The following is a 26,355-nucleotide window of genomic DNA, read 5'->3' as shown; positions in this document are numbered from 1 at the left end:
TAAAAAAAAACTCATTTATCACTGTGGGCGTGAACTGTGTATTGAGTCTTCAGATCGCTAGATGGCTGATTCCTTTCTGCATGTATCCGTGGCTTTCGACCTGGCCTAATAGGGCCTAAGTTTGAGTCCTTAAAGGCCTTACTATGTCCTGTAGGACCTAGATAGGGCCTCTTAGGTCACTATGGGTACTTAGGCTTGCAGAGCCTGTACACACTAGAGGGTTTCCGTTCCCTGTATCGTGTAATGTTGGCGTAGTACTCAAGCGCCCCGTGCACTGAGGCGCGGCTCCAACGCCTAAAGTTGTGCCTCAGTGGAGTTCTGCCATAAGTTGGAAGGCAACGTGTCGTAGTGAGAGGGCACAGTAACTAGCGCTTCAGCTGTACTCCGGTTTATAGAGCAGTTCTGTAAAGATGACATTTACTTCGATAAGATTGTTTGTACAAGTGATTTTTTATATTTTCATATATGGAAAATAATATAATCGTGATTTTTTAACAAAATCCTCGTTTAAAACATATTGTTATCTCTGTTTTGTCAAAGATAATAACAGGGGTGACGATATCGAGGGGTGAAAGGCTATTTGTTTTAAGCGATATTTTTTGCGATATTGACTTATATATATATTCAGAATCAGAAAAATTCTGATATTGACTTATATATATATCCAGAATCAGAAAAATTCTGGTATTGACTTATATATATATTCAGAATCAGAAAAATTCTGATATTGACTTATATATATATTCAGAATCAGAAAAATTCCTTGATTCTGAATATATATATAAGTCAATATAGCAAAAAATGTCGCTTAAAACAAATAGCCTTTACACCCCTCGATATGTTTTATACATATAGAGATTTTGGTGTTCGAAACCAACGGTTAGACTGTCATTATAAATTGACAGTTTTCTATTAAGTAAAATACGATTATGGCTTATGTAACAGAAAGTAATGACATATTGAATTTAAATAAAAAATATCCAGAAAGTCAGAACAAAAACATGGAAGCTTCTACTTACATGATTGATTATTTTAAACCGTTATGACTTGCACATAATTGCCTAAGATTGATAAGTCATGTGATTCAGTTGACGTGTAAACATTACCTTGGGCTGTTTTCGGTGCGTGTCCACACAGTCTATTGGTAACTTTATCATCTCCACTTTGTACTTGTAGCCGTAAGATGTTAGTTTTACAATAGTGTGTAGAGGCACATTCATGTACGGCAGTTCATCTGTAAACGAAAAAATATTAATTTTATTTTGACTCTTTCACAAAAATTCACAATGTATTCGAACTATTTTCGTATATGAATAACGTAAGAGTATAAACACCAAGTTTTGAGTACAAAAGTCATCTTTAGGGTAAAATACACTGATAATGACCACTTAAAAGATTGTAATTAGGGTAATATATAAAGATTGTCGTTGTGGATGATAAAATGAGTTCATCAGAGTAAAACTTACCAAGCTTGGCGTCAAGGAAGTATCCGAGCATGCAGCGCAGCACCGCCTGATGGCCGACCACTACAACATTGTGGTCGTCTTCAAGCGCGGCGAGCACGGGTCGCAGCCGAGTCATTATGTCGATGTACGACTCGCCCCACGGGTACCGGTATCGTAGCTTGTCCTGGTCACGCCAGGCAAACTCCTGCGGGAAGCGTTCCTGCATCTCCTCATACGTCAGACCTTCGCAGATACCCTGCAGACAAGAAACGAAATCTGTAAAATATCCCCATCAACAAAGTACTCAACAGTACCCATTACCGACAAGCATATGAATATAGAGGCGAGGGAGGTGTGCCAGGACGGCGCTAATGCGTCTGTTACGGATGTGAGTTGTGTTGTTGGTCAAAAATTTCATATGGAGATACTGTTTTCTGTTCATTATCAATTACTTTTCCTGGTAATTGTTATTTGTATCTTTGATTAGGTACCTGATTAATTTTATCACAAAGATAATTTTAACATAAAAATAAATTAATTAAAAGTTGATACGGATTAGAATTTGACATTAGAATAGGCGGGAAAATCATGACGCAATGGAAAGAAAGATTAAGTCTGTTGGCAACAGCATTGAAGCTATATAATTCGAAAGTGTTTTCCACGTAACATATTCATTTATAGATTTCGCAAAAGTAGATATTCACTGGCGAGTATTTGTATAAACAAAAGGAATACTCATTAGGTAATTTTCCTTTGCGATTGTGGTATGTAATAGGACATTAAATATTGCTGCCAAGATATGTAACATATGGAACGTTTCCATTCATGTTTACGTATATAGCAATGAATACTTGGTATGCTTGGTAAACAGCGAAATTAATAAACAACAACAAGAAATATATTCTTAAATAAGTGTGACATAATAATTAGAGCAAAAAGATATGTCTCTGGCACATTTCTCGACATTTATTAAAGTTGAAATAAAGAAAAAAAATAGAATTGCCTACAATAAAAATACTTATTTTGTCAATACGTATGTAAATGAAGATTCGAGATGTATTACGAAATTACTGTAATTATAAGTCCTTGCATAAAAAGTAACTGAATTTTTATATGTGTTATAAAAATGTAGTATAACTAGCCCCTTAAGAATAATAACAATAAGAAATCAAGAACCACAACAATACTTTAAATACAATAAAGAAATCACACATTGCGCAAACGCGCGAAAACATTTTAAATCGATTGCGGTTACACGTAAGGTAAGATTATGCAACACGTTTACCTGAAAGCCAAACTTTGTACAGCAAATTTAACAGCAAAGAAATAATACTTTCCAAGTACTATAAAAATTTAAGCTTTCACTAAACATTTTTACGAACTACCAGCTTTTGCCTGTCACTTCGTCTGCGCGAAATAAAAAAAAACAGTAAGTCTATGTGTTCTTTTAGATTATGTTCTATATATGTGCCAAATTTCATCGAGATCTTTCAAACAAACATCCATCCATCTCAACATTCGCATTTACAAAATCTATCTATATATATATATAAAAGAAAGTCGTGTTAGTTACACTATTTATAACTCAAGAACGGCTGAATCGATTTGACTGAAAATTAGTGGGCAGGTAGCTTAGAACCAGGAAACGGACATAGGATAGTTTTTACCCCGTTTTCTATTTTTTTTATTCCGCGCGGACAGAGTCGCGGGTAAAAGCTAGTTAGTAATAAGTAAGATAGTTTATCCATTAAAATGAGTAAAAAATAGCATCGAGGACGCAAAAATTTAGTCTTACAACCGAGCCTCACAAAAAAGTATTGATAGCACGTATCACTTCCTGGTACAATATAAACCACTTTGCATAGATAATACTATCACGGATTATCTTATATTTCACCTAATATGACTCACAATTTTATAATATCAAAAATAACTACGTAATGGTTTTAAACATAGTTAATTGAAGTTACACTTAATAATATGTTTACGATATACCTAACATAAAAGTAAAACTAGATTTTATTTAATCGCAAAATCGCTTTTACCTTTTAATTTTTTTTTAGAAACAAATCACTCGTTGTAAAAATGTTCAAAGCTGTTTACAGATACAATATTTTTATCATTCACTATCGGTCGTTTGATTTGTTTACAAATGAAATAATACATTAAAATGTATTTTATTTGTAATACGTGATCGTACAAAGGCGGATTAATTAGATAAATATGTGATAAATAAAATGATGATGATAAATGATGAATGAAATCAGACTATGATGATATCAATGCTATTTTTAAATACCATTATATTGACTAACAATTGTATTAGAAATTTTATTATCAAATTTTTATTTAGTCCCCTTCCCTTTTCCACCTTTTTTATGAAATGATAACAATGGGATGGTAATTTGTCGGAGAGGATATAATAAGGAGGGATATTCTCTTTCTGTGCGTTTAAAGGTAGACAACGCATCTGCAATTGCAAATGTATGGGCAGCGGTTGCTTCGCTATTACAGAGAATCAGGTTTCTCGTTTGCCATCTTATGATATAAAAAAAAGTTTACAATGTAACATATTCGTAGTAATATTGAAAGCCTATCTTATTTTACTACATTTATGACATTGTTTAAAGAATAACATGTAAATTTATTCGTTACAATTCTATGTTACTTATTTCTTATCAGCATATAACGTTCCATTTTTCAAAAATTAAACTATCATTAAACTATGTAAATAAACTATGATAAATAGAAAATGAGTTTCCACCTTGTCCCAGATGGTATGTAGGTAACTAGTTTATCAGAGTATTAGAACCTATCATGTTCTCTTTAATATACTTAACTAGCTTTTACCCGCGACTCCGTCCGCACGGAATAAAAAATAGAAAACGGGGTAAAAATGATCCTATGTCCGTTTCCTGGTTCTAAGCTACCTGCTCACCAATTTTCAGTCAAATCGATTCAGCCGTTCTTGAGTTATAAATAGTGTAACTAACACGACTTTCTTTTATATATATAGATATTAAATATAATATTTTCCTGCATTAGTAACATATTGTTTATTTTTTTTTTTCATTGACAAAACAAAGATTACAATCTTACTACTTAATATTAACAAATGCGAATGTTTGGATGGATGGATGTCTGTTGGAAGGTATTTTTTTAATAAGAGAAGTGGGCAAACGAGCGGCGGGAACACCATAGACACGCCTATAGACATTCGCAACACTAGAGGAACTGCAGATGCGTTGCCGGCCTTTGAGAAAATATATTCTCGCTTCTTGAAGGACCCTAAGTCGTACTGGTTTGGAAATATCGCCGAGGACAGACCATTCTACAATGCGGACGTGCGTGGCAAAATCGCGAGAACCGCACTGTTGTGGAATGTCAGCCATCAGAATCTCCGGAACGCCTCAACGGATCTTGATGAAATTTGGCATAGACATAGAGCATAGATGTCTTTAGACCAAAGATAAGGATAATAGATATTATATTAGTATAAACAATAACCATACAATGTTGTTTATTTCATACAAATATTGTACACATGTTTCTATAGAACACTCAATGATTAATAGGAATTTTCGCGAAAAAAAATCGTGAATCAAATATACAAAAGCCAGTTTCTTATCTTAATAACAAAGTCAAAGAAAACGCGTCGTTTTTGTTCCTTTCGATAATTTAACAAACAATGATTTAAGCATTTTCTTTGCTAAAAACAATCACTATATTACTGTTCTATCAGCATAATCCGACCTTAAGTTTTGATTAATATTGATAAATTCGCTAGAATTGCTCATAACACGAATTAAACTAAATTTAATGCGTATTAATTAAACTGACGCAATTACTAGAAAAGTTGTGTTTAGAATATTACAGTTATTATCATTAGGTCATTAGATTACTTTAACATCTCAAGAATATGCAACAAAGAAACCTAATAATCGATCTGTTTTTACTTGTGTAATTCAATTTTAGTTTATTTTTGTAATTTATTTGATTCAAAAACCGATCTAATGAACTATAGTAATGTTACCACATAAAAATAACCTGACGACCATTCAAATTTGTGCACCCTTTCTCAGACAAATTATCTCAAAATTAATTCAGTTAACTTAGATACTAAAAAATCGTAGTGTCATCGATTAAGGATCAGTACGGGACAAGGATTAGTTCTAATGTTCGTAAACGATTCTAACAAAGTGTACTTACAGCGTCCAGTTCGTTGAGTGCTCGCAATGGGTACTTGGGTGCTCGTATGTCAGCGGCTGTTTGCTTTGTGCGCCTCAATTCTGATGTCCAGACGGCGAGCGGCTCGCGGCCAGCAAGTGCGTTAACATGTTCGGCGAGCGCGCGCGCGTACAACTGACCGCGTGCTGACAACGCCGCGTCACCTCCAATACGACCAACCACGTTGTACTCGCTCTCACCATGCTGAATAATTAGTTATTGTTAATTACTAAATATACTATTCAATAAACCTATACATGTGTGAAAGTACGAATTGATTGACATCTTTAAAATGAAGACAGTTATTAGAAATCATCACAAAACTGACAAGGTACCGTTTTTTTGTTTTTTTCTCTCTAAGTACCTATGTATATAACGATTGCATACACATTAATCTGAATATATTTAAAAATAGTTTTCTTTTTTATAAAATAATGGTAAACTTAGGTTTTGTAGTACACAAAACTGTGTAAACCAAAAACATTTTTGGCAAATTCTCAGAAATGCTTCCAGTTTTCTGTATGTTTGCCAAAATTAATACTGTTACAAATTAACACGGATAATACGATATGTTCGGAAAAGTTAAGTAAATTTAGAACATCTCTTAAATGCGAATAATTTCAATGTTAAACTGGAAAAGAAGAAAAGAATATCTATATCTCTTTCATACTCTTAAAATAATCTGAAATAACAATATCGTTTATTTGGCTAGAACTTTGATATTAAACAGCTGGAACATACGTGAACAGACTTATTTATTTAAATCGTATGTCTATTTTCCAAGACTTGTTTATTGCCTGTACTATAAATAACAATGTCAATAAATTTTCCATTCCATATCAGAATGAAAGTTGTTACACGATGAATATGTTTTTAGCTTATTAATATTATCAGAAAATGTCGTACATATAATTTTCTAAACATAATAAAGTCAAAACATTCAAGAAAATTGATTCTGACCAAAACCTGGCATCAACGAAGACGACTTTAATAATTTCTATTTAAACTGTAAACTTACCCGTGTGAAATACAACGTCTGCGGCAGAGCTCTCATTCCAGACAGATATCCAAGTATTCCAGACTCCTTTTGTCCGATCACTTTGTGCGCTGTCACCGTCTCCCCCATATTCTCAACTCTCACAAAGCTAATAGTTTCTAGATTCCCATCTATAGGTTCATACTGCCTCATGTAGTGTTCCAATTTCTTCCGCAGATCATCGACTGCTTCCTCTTCACTCATACTCTTGTAATCGGCTGAGTAATGCAGGATCTCAATGATGTTCCTCTCCAGCAACTCTTGATCCTCGCAGACGCACTCGATGAAGAGGATCCTGAAGCCCATGTCAGTCTGGCAGTATTCGTCCAGCTCGCGACGCTGCTCACGTGTTATGTTCGTGCCATCGAATATCTGAAATAGAACAGCTGAGGTTTGACAAAAATTAGACGGATGATATTCTAAATAGTACCGGATGGTAATGGACTTTTGTACTATCTTTGTTTGGAGAAATATTCCTGTCTTTGTCCTAATTTTAAACATAAAGAATGGAAACTGAATGCTAAATTAAGATTTTTTTTAATAATAATAAACTTTATGCCAAGTTCGGATGAACTATATATTTCTTTTTAAAGTTTTAATGTCATAATAACTCGTGCGTTGTCTATTTGCAATAGGATGTTATTTATCAAGAGATCAGCTTATCATGCAAATAGTTCGTTACGTCAGCAGACAGCTATCTCTAATGTTGTTATTCTAATCTGCTATTCATAATATGTATCGTCTCTTAACTCGCTTATCTATAACAACTTAGCAAACAGGATGTTAATTGCACAAATGGATGGATAAACACAGATTAAATAAATTAAGTTTCGATAGTTAACGTAGAGGAATATGTTAACACTCTCAACAACGACAACGTGCCAAATGTACCTATCTTAAAAAAAATCAAAAAGTTCGGTAGCCATTTTTTATTTAATGAAATATCCATTGTCACTGTCACATGTGTCTCCTTATGCTTGTCAGATCAAGAGCATCATTTTATATTAACATTCGAGTCACAAAGATCTCATAGAATAAGCTGATCTTGATAATCTCTTCATCGGCATCGACTCTACAGCAAACAATGGCACTATTATGACGTCATTTTGACGTAATCCAACAAGCAGTATTGGTGATTATAAAGAGGCAACTTACAGCAACACTGTTCCCTTCTTTGAGCCAAAGCACAGCATCCTGTACCGCCTCGCGCGCGCTCTGCCGGCGGATGGCGGAACCCTGCTGATTGTCCGCACGGAAGATGTCATGACTGCCGTACAAAGCCATGTGCTTGCGACGATATTCGCTGCAGTCGAATACTGTACACAAAAAAAATCACAATTAAGATGTATGTAAATTTAAACCAAGTAGCATTTAAAAGGTTAATATATTATTTTATTAAATGTCAATCTAATGATTCAATGTCCGAGTTTTAAAGTATTATCATACACGACAGTAATAATATAATCTGGTGTATTCAATAGATGTTTAGACAGATCACTAGTCTGTACTAGCTATCGCTGGCGACTCATTCCGCGCAGAATTAAAAAAAAAATATTAAGTAGCCTATGTGGTCTTCCAGACTATGTTTTACATGTATGCCAAATTTCATAGACAGTCGTAGAGCCGTTCTGGAGATACCTTCAAACAAACATCTATCCATCCATCCCTCTAAACATTCGCATTTATAATATTAGTAAGATAAGACGTAAGATATGTTTTGCATTATTAATCCGTACAGAAAAGAATTTTAACAAGTTGCCAGTATCATATTCATCTTTACGCAACTTTAATTAAAGAAGAGAATGAGCTAATGGTTAAATCATATTTCTGTATCAACTTTAGACAAGTACGAACAAATAAAGAGTATGTATTGTAACACTTTAAACACACGAATATTTTATCAGAATAATAGGCTAAAATAATAATTAAGGGCAACGACCCACCGGGCTAATATCAAATTACACGAAAGATTATTTGTATTTAATAAGTACTTTAACAGGAAAATGCATTAAATATTTGAAACAGTTTACTTTTAGTAAAAACTGCTTGCTTTTCTAATATCATTTCTAAGAAACTAATAAATGTACTATCTAGTCTAATCGTACTGAGATGAACTTAAGTGAACTTGTTTTTAAAGGATTCCATTCGTACTTATGATGTCATTTATAAAATACCTTACTTATATAATCAATGTTATAACATCCCTGATCCCTGATCTAAACTATAGTTTAGATCAGGGATTCCCAAAGTGATCGATATCGAACTTAAAGCATTTCTAATTCTCACTCTATCTTCTTCTATTGACCTAAGTCAGAATGAAAAATAATAGTAATAATAATAATGGATCTTAAAAGTAGGTAATTTTTGGAAAAGGGGTCACTTGTCCAAAATAGTTTGGGGATCCCTGGTTTAGATGTATGAATGGATGGATTTTTAGAAAGTCTCCAGAACGGCTCAACGGATCTCAATGAAATTTAGCATGGATGTAGAACATAGTCTGCAAACAGGTTACTAAGTTTTTTTTATTTCGTGCGGACGGAGTCGCGAGCAATAGCTAGTGAATAATAATTATGTGTAGGCAAGAAAATATATAATAATAATATCTAGTCGAAAGTACAATAAGACCGTCTACAATCTATATGTTGACATTTGCGCACACCTTCAACCAGGTCAAGGCACTGCAATGTATTTGTTATCGTTTCTCTGATGCTTTTTGATATAAAACGACACAATTTATGTCGAGGTTGGTGCTATGAAGACATATATGTATCTACATTAATATGATTAAGAGGAAATTGATTGTTCTTTTGTTTGTTTGCATTAGGCTCCGAAACTACTGAACTAATTTGAAAAAATATTTCACTGTTATTATTCACTATCCCCAGGTGCATAGGTTATTTTTATTACTAGATTTTTTTAATTCCGCACGGACGAAGTCTCTGGTAACGGTTATGTTTTATAAACAGTATGTTAATGTTAAATCACTGGACAATTGTCACCCATATTAATAACTACAGTCGATCGCGACTTTATCCGCGCGGAATTAAAAAAAAACTTCATTACTAGCCCATGTGTCCTTCCAGACTGATGAACTAGATGAAAGAGCCGTTCTTGAGATATCTTCTAATAAAGATCCATCCAAACATTCAAATTGTCTTATTTATAATATTGGCAAAATTTCGTAGAGTAGTTCTGTTTTCAGTGAACATTAATTTTGGCAAGCGATTTATATGTAATTGTTTACAGTTTAATTTAGGAAAAAGGAAACGAGAAAATGTTGGAAAAATAGGACAGGGTAGCATCATACCATCCGTATGCATAATAAGGCATTAGAATAGCTTCGCTTTAGAATAATATCATATCGCAATTCTACGCGCGATACCTAAATGATTTCATGAAAGTACGAAGTCCAATTGAAATTGTAAAGATAATAGAATTGGTAGGCATGTGAAAAGATTGTACAAGTTATTTACTAAGTTGTTACCTTTAGTGCTCTCTCCATTCCAGTTGAGGTGCCTGGAGAGTCGGTGCGCCAGCTGGCTCTTTCCTCGCGCCGGCAGTCCCACCAGCGCGATAAGTAGTGGTGCGAACTGGCTAATGCGTCTGGAACGCATCGATACTGTAACAACAAATATACCAACTTAATATCACCCTGTATTACAATGTACATAAGTGAGAGGCAAGATAACAATGCTACAAGGACAGTGGGAATGTTCCTCTCGATTAAAATTTTATGTCAAGGTCAAAATCCTCATCATCATGCCCTTTCACCTTCGGAGAGACGGCACAGTATGTACTAGGTACTGATTTGGTTAATAAACAGTATTTATTATTTTAATTTTTTACTCTTCCATATATCTTTATCAGCCATTATATCTCTAGAACAAGGTTATATGTCATAAAGTCATAATCGAATGTAGTCAGTTTTTTTAAGTATGTTTTAGGCGTAAATATAGAGTGCATGGAAGTAATACAAAAGGTGAATTTACGCATAAAGTAGTTATAATATTGAACTTGTTTCTTTATAGAATTATTATTTTTGCAAATATGATGTAATCAGGCAATAACTTTTGTTGTTTGAACAAACTGTTCGGGTCAACTTGATAAGCGATAACTTATCTTTCAATCAGCATTATAATTATCTCAATAAACTTGAAATGTTCGTGTTGAATGAACACGAACCTTTTTTCTTCGCAGAATAAAAAACAACATTGGAAATTATGAAATTAAATAAATGATGAAAATATTAAAAAATAAGTAAATAATAAAGGATTCAATCAAAATTAAAGTTGCAAATCAATGTAAATATCATATTTTGTGTTTTGGATTAAAGTGGTCAAAGGGGATCTGAGGTTCACGGGAGACACGATGGGGTATACTTTGGAAGGAAACAAAGTGGTGTATGGAAATACCGTGGTAGAAATGTAGCAGCAAGATTTTCACCGAAACCAGAAAAAAAATTAAAAGGAGATTACGAGAAAATGTATGCATATATTCGATTTTTCTTCGTAGAGTTGAAAACACAGTATCGTATGTAAAAACTGTGTTGCGTAATGAGGGCTAAAGCAATTTATAAATAAATCAACATGGCCACTAGAACACAAATATGAGGTCGACCAATAAAATGTCGGCATAACGGCGCGCCCTCGCGCTGTACTAACACTAGTTCCAATGCAAACGCACCCACGTCATTCACCTCGACACGCCTGGTTAATGGAAACAATGCTCACGCGACTAATTTATTACACCCTGTTTTTAACTAGCGTCAAATGCAAATGCCATAACAAGCTGACTTTGTCTGACGCAATCAAATTCTTCCCGTTGATTTATAGTTCTATGTCCCTTTAAGGGATGTCGTAAACAAAAAGTACAGATATGAACAGAAGTACATCTCCCTTAGGGCTAGGAGTTGAAAACTAGGTTATTAGTAACAATCATACGTTCAGAAATAATGACGCTAACACATTTAGGCGGTAAAGAATTCTAGAACGTCACGCAGCAGCCCGAGTGGCGTGATATTTCATGATTATTACTAGGGCTGTCAATTTTACTATATTAAAAAGTCAAAGTGTATTGAACAAAATATAAAATTCGTTATCATAAAATCGACAACCCTAGTAGATTGGTTTGGACTTTACACTGTCGAGAACAGCACCGTTCCACAGTGCATTCGACACAAGCCAAGTGATCCGAGGCCAGTTATATAGGTATGCGAGTGCCTATATTTAGTTGCATAATATCATTAACTTATAGAAACAAACGTGAGTCTAAATTATCTATAATATTACGAGTTAATTCATACAAGTAAAGAAGACAGATGACATTTGTTTAACAAATTAAATTAATTTTGTTAAATTCGTTAAAATTGTGTATGCTGTTGTCCGCGACTCCGTCCGCCCTGAATTAAAAATTAACTTAATAAATAGCCTATGTGTTCTTCCAGACTATGTTCTACATCTGTGCCAAATTTAATTAAGATCCGTTTAGCCGTTCCGGAGATACCTTCAAACAAACATCCATCCATCCATCTAAACTTTCGTATTTACAATATTAGTAAGATAGAGATTAATGACAAGGCTATGTTTGAGCATTATTTATGTAGTAAGTGTCCTTATACGTAATTTAATTGAATAAACTGTTCATACAAATCTGAATTTATAAATAAAACAGTGAGCAAATGACATTAACAACCTTTAAATAAATTCAACAAACTTATTATTGGATCTCGAGAGATGACCGACTATATTTATAGTTTCGTGATCTCAACTAACGCGTTGTTCTCGAATATTTACATACAATTAAATATACATATAATTTCGTCAACATATGAACCATAATGTCAAAATAGATTTGACCATAGAACATGAAAATCTTGTTTATTGTTGCTGGATCAGAAAATTTAAATTTTTAATTAAAACAAGAAGTACCATTTGGTAAACTGTATTAAATTCGTTATAGTATAACAATAATGGACGCTTATATCTTATTAATATTATAAATGCTTATGTTTAGATGAATGGATGGATGTTAGTTAGAAGGTATCTTCAGAACGGCTACAGGGATCTCGCTGAAATTTGACAAAAATGGAGAACATAGTCTGGAAGAACACATAGGCTTATTAAGTTTATTTAATTCCGCGCGGAAGGAGTCAAGGACTACACCTAGTTTATAATAAATACTACTAAAACATTAATGAACATTTAGAATCTATAATTTACAATGTAAGTTGAAACAAACAAATAAAAAAATGGCATAATAAATTTTATGATAACGGAAACATCACGTGTGTCAATTTAGTATTAGTATGTTAAAATATAAACACATTTCGCAACCGTAATTGATAGGGATTAGAAATTACTTTTTAACATTTGAGTGTGAACAGATGTCAAAAAAACATACATATTTTTTTATTCGTAATCCTTTTATAATTGTAGCTTGTTTTACATTTATTCTACTTTTGTTTTAAACATAATTTTTTTTTGTTCTAGACAGTGAACGTTGTGAAAAGATCAAGAATGTATCCCAAATGACTTTCACCGCGTAAAAATCTGAATGCGCAGCAGCGTCTACTAATTTAACGTCATATCATTGATATATCTATCTACTAGTAAATTAAATGTGCAGCCGATTTCGTACAGTCAACGACGTTTATTTCCTACCCATTTTAGTGTTATATGCAACAAATATACTTCTAAATAACAGCTCTTTGGTGACAATTTGTTGTACGATATTGGATATTTAGTGGGGATTATAATTCTTTGACTATTATATATTTATTGTTTTATTAATTATTTATGTTGTGCACTATCGACTTTAGAAAACAACATGAACATGAATGAATGACGTCCGCCTTTCACGCGGGCATCTCATGTCGCTTGCAATTTGCAGTCATTCGGTCACTTGACGTAGTGACCCTTCGGAGAATTCCCGCCAATAAATGTCACTTGAGTATTGCCAGCTATAATAATAATTTGCGTAATAATCTAATTCTCTATTTAATTACATAATTATTTATTACATCATGTTTCAGTGTCGTGAACTGATAACATTTTAATCTTCTTGTATCTTAATCAAATAAAAAAATTATTATAATTGTTATTATAATTTGTCATTTTTAGAATCTTGTTCATTGCTGAAGTTCATGAAGAAATTTCGAGATTTATTCATGAATAATAAAAAATATTTTGTATGCTTCAATTGTTTATTTATTTAATTTTAACAGCTCATAAAGAAGGAGTACTCTCTCATATAGATTTAAATAGTTATTTCGTGACCTATTTCCTAACATTGTTTTTGTCATTGATGTCAACAAAAAGTTAGTGTCATTTAAAACCATTTCCTTCCGTTATGCGTTATGAACATCCATCCACTTCAACATTGTAATTTTAAACTTTTGAAAAACCAATTGAAGAATTATCAAGGTTATAGAGGTGCTGTAGAGTGACAGTATTACTGAATCGAGTGTATATAGGGTTGCCAGGCGTCCGGATAAAGCCGGACATAGGTAGGCTTTTTTGATTGCGTGTCCGGCCAAAACAAACGGTGTCAGAGTTATCCGGCTTTTGTTAGGCTTTTTAGCCGACTTCAAAAAGAAGGAGGTTATCAATTCGACTGAATTTTTTACATTTCCCAAATCATTTTAAGAAATAAAAAGATAAAATAAAGTTTGTCAAATGGTGTAAAGGAAATTTATGATGAGACTAATATTGTGTACAATCTATAAAAAGTATTCACTGTCTCAATACATACTTGAGTTCAAAATTAAATAAAAAAACCAAATGTTTATATAAATGTGTATCGGTAGTAGCCAACGCCCACATGTTTTGAATATTTCATCAGCAATAATCTAATCTTTAGAGCAATACAAGTATAAAATAGATAAAATAGTTTCTATGACATTATCGTCGATTGTTTCGCAGCACCTCTGGTCACGCAGTATTTCAACACTTCAAAGAAGTTTGCTTATTAGATAAATTATTATTTATACTTGTTAAATAATCTATTGTCCTGACAAACCTGTTAGACAGTTTAAAACCCATTGCTGCCGTTAATCGTCTACAAATCATAGTAATTCCAAGGCAAAAATAACTTTTTTCAGACAGTTTTCAAACGAGGAACAAGCTAAGCTCTGGCTGACTGGCTTAAAAGCCTCAAAGACGTTTATTAATCAAATTGTTTTTTTATTCCAGTCGATTGTTTTTATAATAGTCTCCGTTTAAATTTAAATACATATAATAGCTATTACATTACCTAGCAAATGAATCCGTCTTGTAATGCCAACGTGGCGGAGCTAATATTTGTCAAAGATAACGTTGGTAACAACACGCCCCCTGATAATACGGCACTGGGGGCACGATGATAATGTAAGGCGAATAACAACGGTAATTTAACACATGTCATTGTTGTTTACAAAACTTTTAAGTTCATAATACTCTAAAAAATCTAGAAGTTATTGAACACAGCACGTCTATTTTATAAACATAATAAAGATAAAATTCATTTAACAAACATAAGTTCATTAGTTTATTAGAGTTTTAATAATCTCCAATTTTAAATAAAATCGTAGAATATAATCTGTAGAAATAAATTTATATTCTGTGTTGTCGATTGAAACTATCGCTATCGACCGCAATGGTACCGGAGGCGTGGTCCGACGTCATAGCAGTTTCGTAAAACATTGTTTTGCACATTGATGAATTTAGCTCATTCCATTCGACGTTTGTAACTACGTTATCTAAATTACAACATTTTTTCCTTAATCGAATAATTGTAATGTATTTTTTTTTGTCGTATATTTACACTAACACAAAATATTAAGTTATGTCCGGAACTAGGGGCCCTCCCTGAGTATCGTATACTTTGGCAAAGTTGTTGACGATTATAGTCCGAGTTGTTGACTGAACTTTGATATTTCACTTAGTACTAATAAAAAGCGTTACAGTGACTTTAAAACCGTTCATCTATTTTTGAACGTAAAGCGCAAAGTTCAATTGCGCTCCGTTGTACCGCTTGCTCAAGGCAATTGACCGATCTCTCAAGACTACATAATGCGTTATCATTTTATATAAACGACTTGGAGTAATCATTCAGAACTGTTAATATTTAAAAGCATAAATGTTTTGCCATCTTGATAATTACGAAATTATTCAGCAAATGCGTCTATCCTTTTTGAGTAAACAAATTTTCAGTGTTATTACGAAAGAGGCTTCTTTCTATCATAAATAAAACAGATACCCACGACATTGGACGCTCATGGAAAGAGCAATAACTCTTTTCTATCCTTCCTTTGCATCTAAGTAATTGGGGTTTTGATAAGTCAATTAATGAATGCAACGAACGAAAATACGCACCGCCCTGGTTAAATTCTTGAAGGTCAATTCGTATTAAATTGTCACATTAAATTTGAGGAAAACAACAATATTCAAAACATTGACTAAATTGAAACATTTAACGTTTCTAATGAAAGCGAAACAGCTTACGTACAAAATTCATAAATGTGTGTTAAATCGAGTTGTTTAATATTTTATTGCTTAGTTGTTGTTTGTACCACGATACCAGTGCGTGAAATGAAAGGTAAACAATACATGGTTCTAATAATTATTGGACACGTTTAGCTTCATGACATACGGGGACCAAATAATTTTCCCTGGCAGTGTGCCATAGCTCATGATGCATGAGTTAATTCCAAGAAGATACGATACCTTAACGATTAGAATTATTATTTGATCTACTTATATTAGTTCCAATAACATATTAATAATATCTCTTCGACACGCGTCAAACATAGAGAGTATTTAGGTCTAGAAAATATCAGGGAGTGGACCAGTACTGCCAGCGTCGATGACTGTTTCGCTTGTGAGATAAATTCCATAAACTTATTGCCAACCAGTAGTGGAGGGGACAGAGAAAAAGAGTTTCAAGTTTAAGAACAAAACGAATTTTACTCTGGAGAGATTTCTACTGGTTAATATCAAAGAGTGAGACAATCTAAGACCTAGACGTACAATTTACTTCATGAGAAAGACGGAAAAATCAAGGTTATTTTCTTTAAGTTTTAACAACATCAATGTTGTTGTACGTTGAATCATAACAATAACATCATCGTTCTTTCTCGAAGTCAATTTCATCAATAAAACGAATTGGTTTCATACAAATATACATATATCTCGTATCTCGTAATATTTTGACGTGACGCCAAGAAATCCCTAATTAGAACGCAATAAGATACTGAAAATCTCCCGCTGTGCTTATAAAGAGGGAATGTAAGACCAAAGTTCACTATTTACCCGCCTAATCGTAGGCTTCTGAGATCAAAATATATGTATAAAACATATCGTCATCTTTTCGTTATCTGTGACAAAACACAGGTAATGCTATGTTCTAAACAGAGCTTTTGGTCTTAGAAACCCACGTTAAATTTAATTCGTGAACCGACATTCAAAATTTGAATATCAGAATTTCTTGTTAAACATTTTTATTAGCATGATGATTTGCAATTTTACATATAAGCACGTTAATATTTGTAGGACAAATAGTTTAATCTTTTTTTTATGTAAGAACGCGTATGATAGCAGCAAATAGGCATAATGACAAACGTTATCTTTGCCTCAGAATGTTAAAAAAATAATTTTTTAATCAGTCGAGTAAAAACCGACTAAGTAGTAAGTCAAACAAAATGATGATAGTTCACTAGCGCCATTCTGTCAGCGTCAAAAGAGTGTCGCAAGAGCCTTGGCTTACTGTAGATGTTTTTTTTCTCTTATGTCATTTCTTATGCTCATGAAGGTTTTACATATTTTCTGACAGACCCAACCGCGATAGCAGCGCCTCTCTTACTAGCTCAGATACTGGCCAGTATTCAAGACGGTGCTGTAGATTATACAAAGTGGAAAGGCATACACATTAACAATTTCAATTAAATGAGAAGTTATCAATAAATTATAAATATGTATCAAAATATATTTATTTATCAACACGGATCATCATCCGTGTTGATAAATAAATAGTTACGACCTTACGATGCAAACAAGACCAGGAAGCCCGGAAGAGAGTGGCGCTGCGAAATCGACTCCTAAAATTATTTCAAAGTCAAGGCGTTATTTAACTAGCCGAATTATAATCACATCACGTAAGAGTATCGATTTCTTTTTCAATTGTTAACCGTTCACCCTCCGTTACCAGCCAGTCAGCAAAGTAAACATTATTCTGACAACGCGATTGTGACTGCATTTAGCAAATTTTCATATTAAAAATTACACACACATCGAGAAATAAGGTTCAACGAACGTTTTGTGGAGATGAAAATGTGTGTCAATACCGTTTCACAACTTTCGCTGTAAGATTTTCGTTCTAAATATAAAATTTGGAAAATACACGCATCCTGAAACAACTGCCAAGAATGGTAACGAATGCTTTGTTACACATCTCATTGAAACCTTCACTTTCAAAGACTAACCTGTGGCCAAGGCGCCGTGCAGTGCCTTCTCCTTATCTTCCATCATGGTGTGCGCGGTGCTCGCTCCTGGTGCCATGACGATTCGCCTCAAAGACGGTCTCCTCACTAACGCGACTACGTGTTTGACACGATGGTGCTGCGATCTCTTACGACGCGTGCGTACTCTGTGGAGGCCTGTAGACGACTGGCCGGCTTTTGCAGTTATCACGGACCGCTTATCAGCTCCGCGGCAATGATTACCGACAAGCCATACGACAGCCGAATAGATCTTGCAGTATATTAGCCAAATATACAGGTACCAGTCGCCACGGATGCAAAGCAACGCCATTAATAGCGATCTGAAATTATAAAAAAAATATATTAAATATATTAAGTCTAAAAATTTTTTTTCAATTGTTTAGGCCTAGTATGAATTTTCATACAATTACATAGTTACAATAATCCTAAAGTTGTGCAAGGTGTGCAAAATAAAATATGTTATGCTATACATACGGTAGAAATCGCTTAAATTCATATCTTTTATATCGATGAAAAACATTTTTAACAGAGAAACATCTCAGAGAACACCAGTTTTCTTTGTTGTTTTATATAAGCTTGTCATCTCAGATGTAAACGACTATAAAATGATATTTATTGCATGTTTTGCGGAAATATTTTCTTTGTAATCAAAAGTATTAAGTTTATATATAATAAGGGCATTGTTCTTTATATCAGTTAAAAGCACTTATAGAGGCCAAAACGACATTCCTTAATTAGTGTTAATTAATACCCAGTTTAAATAAATATTCCAGTGCTAAAAGCACATGAATATGTCACTAAAACTTTATGGTATACGAAATAAAAAATTAGGTATAAAATGTCTGTCGATCTATAAATTTCTATTTTGGAACTAACCATAAAAACTTAGACGTTTCAATTTAATTTAGCTTAAAAATAATATGTTAACAATTTTATCGTAATAGCTGACATAAGACATTACCAATCATGATTATTGACCAAGTCTATGACACGGTAATAATAATACCGTGATTGAGAGAGATACAGTTATACCCAATTCCTGTGACGTGACAAAGACAGGGATAACTATCTTCTGTCCCTTTCTGCGTACCAGGCTTTGGGGTTTGTTTGGAACAAAGGTTGTCCCCTACAAACAACCTAGGTTGTCCCTAACAAAGTTTGACATTCGAGCTATTTTTCGAAAATTGTGAGTACTTAGTGGCTGTAATTGTGCAAAAATATTTTGATATTACAGTTTTAGTAAGGTAAAGTTTATAAAACATGGTATACTGCTGTATCGTCGGTTGTAAAAGCCGTAGTGAGCGAAAAGAGAAAAACATAACCTTTCACTCGTAAGTACTGAAACTACGCACTTATTCACATGTATTCATACAAAATAAGGAAGAAAATACAAACTAGTTGTTCTTTACAGTCTTTGTAATAACTAATATGTTAAAATACGGGTAAAATCAGCTAAAATAAAATAGTATTTTTCTAACATTATGCGCCCAAACGCAGATGTCATTTGTGTCAAATAATATACTGTAGATCTGGGAAACAAGCGGCCATATTAAACTTATTTTCAAATTGGTTGGTTATTACCCGTAAAAATAATACCACCATCTTGTTGTAAAAATTACCCTGAATTTAGGGGAAATAAATTATAGTATGTATAATGTATATAAATGAAACAATTCACATTTTTTATACTATTTTCAACAGATTTCAAAAGGAGTTTTTAATTCTGGTATATGCTGTGTTTTTAAATATTTGATACTTTCTTATCCCGTTGATTTTAAAGAGTATGCTTTTTAATTTGTCCCATGTAAATTTTGTTTCTTAGAAATTACAATCAAAATAGTTTAATATTAAGTAGTTTTACATGTAGTGTTCACTGTAATGATATACAGAGTAATTTAAAATTATATGACTATATATTGGTATGTTTTTTGTAGCTTTTTATGAAGACTTAGGGCTTCGTGCATATCGAAGAAAAATAGGACATCGTTTGAATGCTCGTCTAATGGACCTAAGACTGAAGAGATGCCGCGCTTTGTTGAAGCGGTACGCGAGAAAAAAATATCGGGAAATTCTTTTTTTGGAGTCACTCAAGACATCCTTGATTAAGGCAGCCGCCGATATTAACATGGACCTCGTTCGTGCTGTGATAGACGACTGGCCGAGCAGATTGAAGGCCTGTATTCAAAATCACGGATGTCATTTTGAATAAACTTTAGTGTCATAAGAATCTATGTTTTGTTAAGTTCATTTTGGTATATAAATGGTCACATAATGAATAAACTTGTTTCAATTATTTTATATTAAACATGTGACAAAATTTATGACCTGACTAAGTATTACTAAAAAAATCTGTTTACGTAATCTTAGTCACATAAACAAAAATTACGCATTGTTTTTTATATTTATTACGTTTATTAATTACAATTTAATTGGGAATATATAAATTGGTCTATATTAAATTATATCGTAATTATTCATTTTCGGGACAAAACAAATAACTGGTAACCCCAATCCTTTTACTTACATATAGGTATAGTATATAGTACTCTCTATCTGTCCCTTACGGGTGAACGCGCGTGTCATATCTATATAATTCTTCATCTGAGTTATTGACATATGATTATGCATAGGCTTCAAAAATGTGATCTTAAAAAATAAGTAATAAAATATTTATGCAGGAAACAGTTTTGATAATACATGTTCAATGTTTCTAATCTAATGTTTCATAATCACGTTGAATAGTCTAAATGTATTTTTTGCAGTAATACAGTAGATTTTTTACTTTATTTTGAAACTTTGTAACCTGAAAGTACCTACGCATAATAACCATAGCGTTGTTGTACAAAAAATTGCTGTAGCAACTTCACTTATAAAACAATAAATCAATACAGAATCAGAAGAATCGGCCCGGTACTAAAAAAAAGAATTTCAGTCAACCTTATATTATACCGTAAGTTTTCACAATAAAATATTAAAATAATGAGACACGTAAAGAAACCTTATGACTTCGGGTTTTCCTTTTCGTACCTCATCTTTCAGGTTGACCCCAAAACATACTTTGCAATAAAAGTTCAAAACACACAATACAGGAAAGTGTAACAAATTGTATCTATGAGTTCCATTGTCGAATGATTCAAATAAAACATGTCGTGATTGGTTTTTTCAGATGGAAACATAATGTTGTGGATATTACAGTCATAAAAATATGTAGATGTGTAATAATTTTTTTTCTATAAACTTTAATCTATTTTGTGGATCTCCGAAATTAATATGGGATATAATAACTGTTTACTTGTATTCTTTTTCGTGCGACGTAAACGAATAACGTTTTTTGTTAATTTTTTTCTAGGACCAATCCTAAATGTTACAGAATAGGGACATTTCGCCGGTTATCGACCAGTTAGCAGTCATAATTTTTTCTTCGCAGTTGGGTAATCATTTGTTACAAACTATATATTATTACTAAAACTTCCTTCTAGTAAATTCTATCGATTATATTTATTGATCTAAAAAAAAAAACTCAGTCGTCAAATGGTCAACCGAAGCTGGGCCGCATAACCCGCGAAGCAACCCTATATGTTCTTATGCATAAATGTTTGTTATGAAAGGAAGAAGTGATTACAATATGTATCGTAATAATTATCTTAACCTTCTCAAGTTAATGATAATGACGCATTGCCAACATTCTCATTTCACATTCATTCAACAGCTGTATCAATTTTGGTATACATTCAACAGTTGTTAAGAAAAAGGTATAGTCGTTCTTAGGATCTCATAAACATAAATTCCCCTGCTGACACTTTTATTGAAATACTGTTCTCTTTTTTTCAAAGAGAACAATAGAGATAAAACTTCCACAGCCAAAACAGTAATGTTTTAGGCATTGTAACTACTGTCTAGAGTGCCGTATAATAACTTCGTTCACGTTAATAAAGGCCAGTTAAACGGACATCGATTTATCGACAAGTTTAATGAATAATTCATTATTAACAACTAGCTCTCGGTCGAATAGACCGGCTATACTTGTTTTACCCCTCCACATTGCGTGAAACAACGCTCCCTTATTGATTTGCTATGTTTTCTATAAGTTGAACAAAAATCTACGAAAGACTACGCGGTATGGTCGAAAGACTATAACCTGCGTCATGGGTGAAAAGAAAAAAAAAAATAAGTTGTCATCAATTTATAATCATTTTATTAGCAGCCAGTAACAAATATTATTGAACCTCTTTGGTTATCTTTTTGTAACTTTTTTGATGATACGCCCATTTTCGTACTATTATAACTTGTATTTTCAAATGGCTTCCTTATCTAACTCCAGTAGGTATATATTTTTAATAAGCTACAGAAAATCAAAAGATTTAGTGCAGTTGTGTAAAAATGTTGATTACATAAATCTTTCGCAATGTGCTTTTGAAATTTATATTTAGATAATTTGCCAACGTTTGCCATTTACAAAATTAAAAGCTCTACAATCGTCCGGTCATTCCGAACGTCCAAGAAAACAAGGATAATGTAGGTAAATAAATAAGGGATATTCTCGTGATCTATATCTTACTAATATTATAAATGCAAATGTTTAGATGGTTGGATATTTGTTTGAAGGTATCTCCAGAACGGCTCAACGGATCTTGATGAAATTTGGCACAGATGCAGAACATAATCTGGAAGAACACATAGGCTACTTATTACGCTTTTTAATTCCGCGCGGACGGAGTCGCGGCGACAGCTTGTAATATAATTAGAATCTTAGCAATAACGGCATGTTTTAAATAAAAAAAAAATGTATTAAAAGTCCTAAACTTACGACACGCTTTAGGCTACATATTTTCACACCATTAAACTTAGGGGTTCACTAAATTTAAAATAATTTTTGTACGAGAAATGGACAAAAATTGCAAACCAAAAGCGAAAATAATGGATGGTCGCCATGGAAACGGAAATTCTCCGGCAATGGCGAAGACCTTCCTTGACATATAAGCATTTATTTTGACATTTGCAATTTAAAGAAGTTTTTTTGTTTAACAAAAATTTATAGAATTTAGTACGGATGAAGCTGCACGGGAACAACTAGTCTTACAATATAAACAGGTTTTTGATTCGACTATATTTGCATAATTCGTTGCACGGCAACGAAGAGATTTCGACGCTTTGAAGATTTACGTAACGACAACGTACCTACTTATGGCATTTTATAATGCTTCTGGGGTTCATCTCTTCAATAGTCAAAATCCTACTTACATATATCAATGGTTTTTGAATAAATTTAGGGGACAAACAACGGCGGGAACACCTTCACCCAATGACATCCGCAAAACATAAGAAAGACGTTGCAGGCCATTAAGAAAAATATACCCTCGCGCCCCCTAAAAACAAAATAGCAAGTTTCCTTGGTAACTTCGAAATACAGAACTAAATCGTGTTTTTGAATTGTATAGTCTATGGATGGACAAAAGCTTCCTAACGGAGATGTTATTCATGTCAAGTTATACCTATTGTAGTATAAAATGTTATATTCAAAAAGATATAAACACTATCACAGAACATATTGCAAATAACGTCATTGTGGTTACCTAACTCACAATTTTCAATAGGTGGGGCTGTATTGTAAATTTGAATAGCTTGTTTTTTAGTATGTTATTGTTATATTAATATTGGTATACTTTATAGTATTCATTGTTTTAATATTTCGTTTGTATCTTTTTCAAAATTTACAAATATTTTGTCGAAATAGTACCCAATTAAAGTGTGTAAAATTTTCTTTAAATTTCTACGTTTGTAATTGTTTGAATCTAATGCGTACTTTAGTGTCAATTAGTGATGAGGACAAAACAAAAGACTTATGATAAATAAGGTTGTTGATTTGACGACTCCATCAATGACGATGACGACGCGACGTTCATATTCGAAGCAACGCATTACAACTTTCTATCAGTACGTAATTAAAATCTTGCCCTGCAGGTGTAAAACCGGACTAAGATCAACTTTAATTCAGTTTTGTGGACTCTGCACCCATACGTTTTATATAAATATAGATACAAGAAGACCACGTGTAACTAATCTTGGAAATATTATTGTTTTGATGTCGAATTGTGAAGGAAATATAAATTTGAAGTGAACAAAATGTAAACAGAATGCGTATACCTACATTATAAATACAATCGAATGCAACGCACCGCACAGCGGTTATGACGTCTTTGTTACTTTTTTCTTTTAACAATAACCATATTTGTTAATACTTACGTTGGTAAATTATTGTATGTTAAATATGTATGACATTTATTACGTAAATGCAATCTCGAATTACGAGGTTTTTGCTGTGTAAAGTTGGCTTCAAAACTTTGCTAGTGGTTTCTCTTCATAAACAAATTAATGATGAATATGGAATGTCTTTTGCTATTTTGATTCATATTAGAAGGTCGTTTAATGACTTCATTTTATTGCATTTTAATAGTATTACGTACCTACCTGCTTTGAAAATTTATTGCTAAGTAAAGGTAGGTGAGAGATAAATGAAAATAAAGTGATTATATAAAGATATAATATATTATATATCATCTTACCAGCTCGAATAACTAAAGTGTTCCTTCGCAGTAGTGGTCAGAAGATGTGTGTCGAATAAAATGTACCAAGTCGTGGCGCATAGCAGTGCGCCCGTGGATAGCGATGAACGTTTCAATACACATTCGCAATAAGTCCGAGCAGACGAAAACAGTCAATCTGTCAACCAAAACTCTCCCCCAACATCTCACTGGGAATACGACACTAAAGTTATACAGTTTTGTAGCAGTCTTTGACCTCGCGACGATATCAACACTTATTGAATGTCCACCGCGTCACTATTTAACACCAGACCTTATCTTACGCATTGTAATTTCGAAATGGACTTAGAAAAAGTTAATAATAATATTTACTTGATAATATCGGGCTCTGTGTTATGTTTACGCTGAGTGAAAGACTATTCACAGTTGACAACGTGGACGGTCGAACTAGAATGCAGGCGGGACGGGTTGCGGCGGGGCGCTCGAAGCTCGGCGAAAGCGAGATATAGTAGAGAGCGGGGGAGTGGGAGCGGTAACACGACGACTTCGTGTGACATCGATTCTTGTTCGACTAGCTTCGGACCGCGTCGCGACCACAAACGAGTGGGAGGGAGTATTCTGATATCCGACTGCGTACTCACTGCGTTGTTGCGATGCATAAATAAATTGCAAGAAATTATAAATGCAGCTGTAAATACAAACCACTCTGTCGATTTAAATAGTCAATAAACTGAATCAACAAAAAACTGTTTATTGCATATTTACCACTAGGCACCAAATAGTGATTATACTAGTAAAATTTCGAAGTCAAGAAGGTACTTAAAATGTTGGTAAAGAAACTAATTACCTTATGCAAAGTAACAACTTATTTACTAGTTATTTTACTAATATCTGGAACCTTCAAACTCTCTACTGCATAAGATGAAAACATCTGCGAGTAAATTGTAGTATAAAACTGCACGTGAACAAAGCACGTGTATCAGTTTCATAAACTAAGGGAAACTTTGCTATGATTAAACATTCCTACACATTCCCACGTGATTACTAATAAGATGCGTGAGCATTTGACGTTATGGACTTTTCCAATTGCAATACCAGCAACGTTATATGAATACAAGAAAATTAGCTTATATTTTCCGCATATCCTAAAATTCTATATTATTAATATACAAATAAAATTAAATAGTAATTGTTAAGTCGCAATCCTATGCGCTGGGCAGATAAAATATGCACCAAGCCCGAAATCACAATGAGTACGATGCCACCGCCTAAAAGGACAAAGACACTGCACAAAGAAGATTAAGAAGAGGGGCTGCAGAAGAGGAAGACAGACGAAAGAAAAGAAATTCGTATGTTTTTGGTCTACGAATTTAAAACTTATTGAGCACTGAGTGTAAAAACGAGAAAGCATTCATTTGCACTTAATTTTTTTTTTTGTATAATAATATGACGCTCTATTCTTTAATGTCTTAACTTTGGCGAATCACACATGGTTCACAAGATGACCTCATCTAAAGGTCAGCTGAGCACGACTTGATCTTGTGTTTTAATTATTTTTGATAAATCATGTAGTAGTCATGCTAAAGCGATCACATTTTTGATGATGAAAATAAGTAGAAATAACAAATGTAA

The 26,355-nt window shown here is 33.3% G+C and overlaps 1 protein-coding gene across 1 annotated transcript; it reads right to left on the bottom strand.

Annotated features, from left to right (window-relative positions):
• LOC106710267 (6-phosphofructo-2-kinase/fructose-2,6-bisphosphatase) lies at positions 1–25,239 on the bottom strand. The gene is made up of 9 exons (XM_045681168.1): positions 24,745–25,239; positions 18,164–18,501; positions 10,193–10,327; positions 7,864–8,024; positions 6,691–7,080; positions 5,655–5,876; positions 1,467–1,701; positions 1,107–1,234; positions 1–402 (listed from the first exon to the last, which is right to left on the bottom strand). The coding sequence occupies exons 2-9, from the start codon at positions 18,489–18,491 to the stop codon at positions 295–297; spliced, it is 1,707 nt and encodes a 568-aa protein (XP_045537124.1). The 5' UTR covers positions 18,492–18,501; positions 24,745–25,239; the 3' UTR covers positions 1–294.
• Positions 25,240–26,355: the final 1,116 nt, after the last annotated feature.

This window comes from Papilio machaon, chromosome 15 (assembly GCF_912999745.1).
Source record: "Papilio machaon chromosome 15, ilPapMach1.1, whole genome shotgun sequence".
Taxonomy (NCBI): Eukaryota; Metazoa; Arthropoda; class Insecta; order Lepidoptera; family Papilionidae; genus Papilio; species Papilio machaon.
This window is presented reverse-complemented; position numbering and strand designations above follow the sequence as displayed.

What these genes read in the sequence shown, in the direction of transcription:
- LOC106710267 (XM_045681168.1), bottom strand. Translation starts at nt 18,491, where the DNA reads ATGGCGTTGCTTTGCATCCGTGGCGACTGGTACCTGTATATTTGGCTA. An exon ending in AGACGTTGTATTTCACACGG is followed by an intron (nt 5,877 to 6,690) that starts GTAAGTTTACAG and finishes CTAATTATTCAG; the next exon opens with CATGGTGAGAGCGAGTACAA. An exon ending in CTTCCTTGACGCCAAGCTTG is followed by an intron (nt 1,235 to 1,466) that starts GTAAGTTTTACT and finishes TTTCGTTTACAG; the next exon opens with ATGAACTGCCGTACATGAAT.